This window comes from Pteropus vampyrus, unplaced genomic scaffold, assembly GCF_000151845.1.
Source record: "Pteropus vampyrus isolate Shadow unplaced genomic scaffold, Pvam_2.0 Scaffold526, whole genome shotgun sequence".
In the NCBI taxonomy this organism is placed as follows: Eukaryota; Metazoa; Chordata; class Mammalia; order Chiroptera; family Pteropodidae; genus Pteropus; species Pteropus vampyrus.
The window spans coordinates 329,366-334,256 of NW_011889307.1; the positions used below are offsets into that span (position 1 = coordinate 329,366).

General features: G+C 38.9%; 1 protein-coding gene across 1 annotated transcript in view; it reads right to left on the minus strand.

The window, feature by feature from the left end:
- The window catches only part of COL12A1 (collagen type XII alpha 1 chain), a 115,057-nt gene that overhangs the window by 91,981 nt on the left and 18,185 nt on the right, over nt 1-4,891 (minus strand). Inside the window, exons 9-10 of the mRNA XM_023525102.1 lie at nt 1,102-1,392; nt 282-891 (exon numbers count right to left, since the gene is read on the minus strand). Of these exons, the coding sequence (XP_023380870.1) occupies nt 282-891; nt 1,102-1,392 (901 nt within the window). The remainder of the gene's footprint in view (nt 1-281; nt 892-1,101; nt 1,393-4,891) is intronic.

The following is a 4,891-nucleotide window of genomic DNA, read 5'->3' on the forward strand; positions in this document are numbered from 1 at the left end:
AGACATTCAATGAATGGTTATTCACTTGGGTATGACAAATAGGTATGATAAAGCTGCTTGAAGATCTAGTATTAAAAACACCTCATGACTCTATAAAGCATAAATGGCTGGGAGGAAGTCATATCTCAGGGCTAACTAAACTAAGTTTAATAGTTTTCAATAACATAGGAAAGTTATCTTTTTCTGTATATTAAAAAAAATAATTGAAGAAGGATATTATCCACAATTTTAGAACCAAAAATTCTTTATTCATAAAGAGATAACTTTTACTCTACAAAGACTACTGACCTTTTTTCTTTATAGCTGCCAATTCTTGCTCAATTCTAAGGCAGATAGACTGTGTGAGTTCAAAAGATATCCTCTGAAAAGCATCAAAATCTTCCACTGTGAATACATGTGTTTCAGCAGGAGGAGAGGCAATAGCTTCTAATTCTGAGCGAACAGCATCTTTCACACCAACTGCAAAGATTTCAACATCTGAATTCCTTAGTTTTATAGCAGGATCTCTGAAAGCATCCGAAGATTTCCCATCAGTGATAAGAATCATGACCTTTGGTACATTGCTTCTTGAGCCCTTGCTAGGCACAAATATTTTCTCTCTGACATAAGTCATTGCTTTTCCAGTGTTTGTAGATCCTCCTCTGTAGGGGAAGGTATTTATTGCTTCAATTATATCTTCAACTTTGGTGAATTTTTCCAAAGTAAACTCAGTATGAGGATCCCGGCTATACTGGACAAGACTTATCTGTACTCTGTTTGGTGAAATCTCAAAACTTTTTATGAGAACTTCCAAAAAGGCTCTAACTTTAACAAAGTTGGCAATCCCGATGCTATAGGAACCATCAACCAAAAACACAATATCAGCTTTTATATCCACACCACGTGAGCATTCTGTAAAAGGAAAGAAAACCCATTAAAGTTCAACAAATATGAATTAATCATTAAAATATAGCTATCTGGTTTTCTTAGTAAGCATGCTTCTTTAAGAAAGAAAGAAAACTATCGCAAATATTTTCTTTAAAACTAAATCTGAACCAGTACGACATACTATCAAATGGACCTTCACATATTCCAAATGCAATGATCCACCTATTAACTTACCCACTTGAACTTTCATTGGTTGCGTCTTCTCCATTATTGAAACAGGTTCACTAGATGTCAATCCCTTCATGGCAGAAACACTGATCTGGTATTCTGTGTCTGCTGAGAGGTCACGAACACTGAGCGTAGTCGTCTGAGGCCCCACACTCAGAGCATGCTGTCGGCTTCCAGTAGTCATTGGAGTAAGAAGGATTTTATAGCCAGTCACCGGGCTAGGAGATGGAGTCCAACTTAGCTTAACATATTTTGATGAAACTTCCGTGGCAATCAAATTTGAGGGAGGTTCAATAACTAAAAAGTAACAAGCAGAACAGGGATTAAAAACAATGAGATGCAACCCCATTAATTAGGTCTTTAAGTTTGGCCTATTGATCATGAATAGATAAAAATGAGTTGCCAAACCCCAGTCTTACACTTCTACTTCTATCCATCAAACCAAAAGAGACTCAGGACAAGAATTTTAGTCAGTGAGCTAAGAAGCATAAGGGGAAAAAAAAGACTTTGGAAGAAATTAGTAATAGGACAAATGATTCTTCTCTGGGACCAAGATTTCCACTATGGTTTTGCTATTTTACTCATTGCCTTTATTCTCAGGTACCAAAGTAAGCACTTGATAAATATTTGTTAAATCAATGATTTACTCAATTCTTTAGAAAGTTTTTCTCTTTTAATAACACTATAAGAATAAAAATACAATGACTATTTAAATGTTTAAATGACTTATATGCCAAGAAGGATAAAGAGTTCAGCAATTACAAAATGACAGGATTTTATAATTTTAAATAATTTTATTCTCTTTTATTTCAAGATAAGAAAAAGATTTCAACAATGTTCATAATGCCACCAAAAGAGAAGTGAAAATGCTTTACAATGTGCAATAATGAAAAATTTCTACCTTTACTCAGTGTAGAACATAGTCATGTACTTAACAGAAAACAAAGTATTTTAAAATATTTCAAAACAAATTTTCAAAATTTTAAATGTAAATGGAATCATTTTCCCAGAAGATATAGTTCTAAATTTTTATGTCAGCCTGCAAGACATGGATGATAAAACAAGTACGAGTTTACTCATCGTCTCCAGAAAGAGGCCATCAGATATAGTGCATCAAAATGATGTCTAAAGAAGTAGTTGAAGGGAAGCAACATATGTGCCAGCTGGAAGTTTGGCCAAACCTTTTGAGTGATTCAGAGACAGTACAGGGAACAGAAGCCGAGTGCAAAAGCCAGCAAAAGAGAGAAAGTGATGAAGAAAGTCAACAACTGCGAAGCAGCCCCACACCCCATAGAGGGGGAGTTCAAACACTGGCAGCATAAAAGTTTGGCATCCCCTTGTACATGCACTCCAGTGAAGATGAAGAATTAGAATGCTTTAAAAGACTGAGTAATGAGAAGATAACTAGAGAAAAGTGAAATGAGGGATATATTTTGTAATAATATCCATCAAAAAGTCAGACATTAAGCGGTAAAGCAAGGAAAAAGATTCAAAGTCCATGAAGCAATGATGAGTTCTGAGACAGAATTAGGGCCAATAAACACTGCCAAAATACTTTGGGTTTGTAGATTAAAAAGTTTATGTGATTGAAGATGTAATCTTTAATCATTTGTCAATTCTCAGGCTAAGAGGAAAACAATCATGGAAATTATGACTTTTTAACAACCAAAAGAGTGCTTATGAAATGTCTCCTGAAATGTCTTTTCTTTCTCCCACATATTTAGAAGCAATAACTGACAAAAATGGGAAAATTTTTCAGACATGTGAGGATAAAGTTGAGTTTAAAATATTCTTAAAAGTTTTGAAAACATTATACAGAGTATGAAGATGGAAAACCCTTTTTCTTCATCATTTAATAGAAAGTGTTGGCTTTTGGTCAAGATGGCAGAGTAAGTAAATGCTGTGTTTGCCTTCTCTCACAATCACATCAAAATTACAACTAAACTACAGAATAGCCATTATTGGGAGTCATCTGAACCAAAGTCCTACTACTGTACACATAGAAGAGGCCACCTCAAGACTAGTAGGAGGGGCAGAGATGTGAAACAGGCTGGTCTCACACTCATGTGTGTCAGTCGAGAACTGGGAGAAATTTCTCAGCTGTGGAGGGCACCCCAGAAGAGCAAGGGGTCCCAGTCCCACAACAGGCTCCCCAGCCCAGGGTTCCAATACCAAGAAGAGAGGTCCCCACAACTTCTGGCTGTGAAAACCAGCAGAGATTGTGGCTGAGTGAGACAAAGGATGCCCAAAGTCATAGACATTCCTCTTAAGGAACTCACATGTGGACTTACTCACTGACAGATTCACTTGTTCTGAGCTCCAGCTCTGGAACAGCAGCTCAAAAGATGCCAGGGACACAAGGAGAAGAACTAAGTTGTCTGGCTTCGGGGAAAGGGCTGGAGGGGCAGCTTTCTCCCAGACAGAAGTGCTGGCAGAGGGCATTGTTCCCTTGTTGAGCCCTCCCCGGCCCAGCCTGCAGATCCAGTTGGCCTCCATATCTAGGTCTCTGGTAATGTAGCTAACACTGGTCACACTACCCTGGTGATTCCCTAAGACTCTGCCCCTCCCAACATGCAGGCCCACTCAAGCTGCCTCCAGTGAATTTTCCATACAAATGGCCTGTCTTGGCTCATTCTGCAAACTTTCCTAAAATCTCTAAGGTTCACGAAACTTAAACAAGCAGCATCTGGCCTCTGCATGCCCCGTATTTCTTGCTGAACAGCCCCAAGCCCAGCACTAGGGGCAGCTGGCCTCGGTTTGTGGCTTGGCCTCTTGAAGCACTTCCAAGTCCAGTGTGGGTGGTGGCTATCTGTGGGTTGCTTGGTGGCTCGTGCAGGTGGCCCCAGGCAGGGCATGCCTGGTGGCTGGCTTGGTCTGAGCCAGAGCACCACCCAAGGTCATATTTGAAGACAACACACCCAAAGGACAGACAGAGCAGGCACCAGAGCCCTGCTAAAGCAAATCCTGTTCTGTAAAGTCAGCCCCTGTACAACGGCTTCTCCGCTGGTCATGAACAGTCATCACAATCAATCAGCCTGAGGATCAATCCCTCCCGTTGATAAACAAACAGCAACCAAGGCTCAACTACAATAGGAGGGCACAAAAAACACAAACAAGGGACATACCTAGATCACTTGGCTCAGGTGACCAGGGAAGACTGTGCTACTGGGCCCGACAGCACACCTACTACAAAAGGCCACTCTACTAAGACCGGGAGATATAGCAGCGCTACCTAATACATAGAACAAACACAAGTAGGCAGCCAAACTGAGAAGACAAAGAAACATGTCTCAAATGAAAGAACAGAGTAAAGCTCCAGAAAAAGAACTAAACAAAATGGAGATGAGCAATCTACCAGATGCAAAGTTCAAAACACTTTTTATATGGATACTCAATGAACTTAGGGGAAGAGTAGATGAACTCAGTGACAACTTTAACAAAGAGATTAAAAAAAAAACAACAACATAAAAGTAGAGATAGAAAACATAAAAAAGAACCTATCAGAAACGAAGAACAGAATAACTGAAATGAAGAATATCTTAGGAGGAATTAACAATAGATTATGTGAAACAGAGGATTGAATCAGTGATTTAGAAGGTAAGGTAGCAGAAAACATCCAATCAGAACAACAAGAAAAAAGAATCCAAAAAAAAAAAATGAGGATAGTTTAAGGGGCCTCTGGTACAACATCAGGCTTACCAACAATCTCATCATAGGGATATCAGAAAGAAAAGAAAGAGAGCAAGGAATTGAAAACCTATTTCAAAAAATAATGACAGAAAACTTTCATAATCTA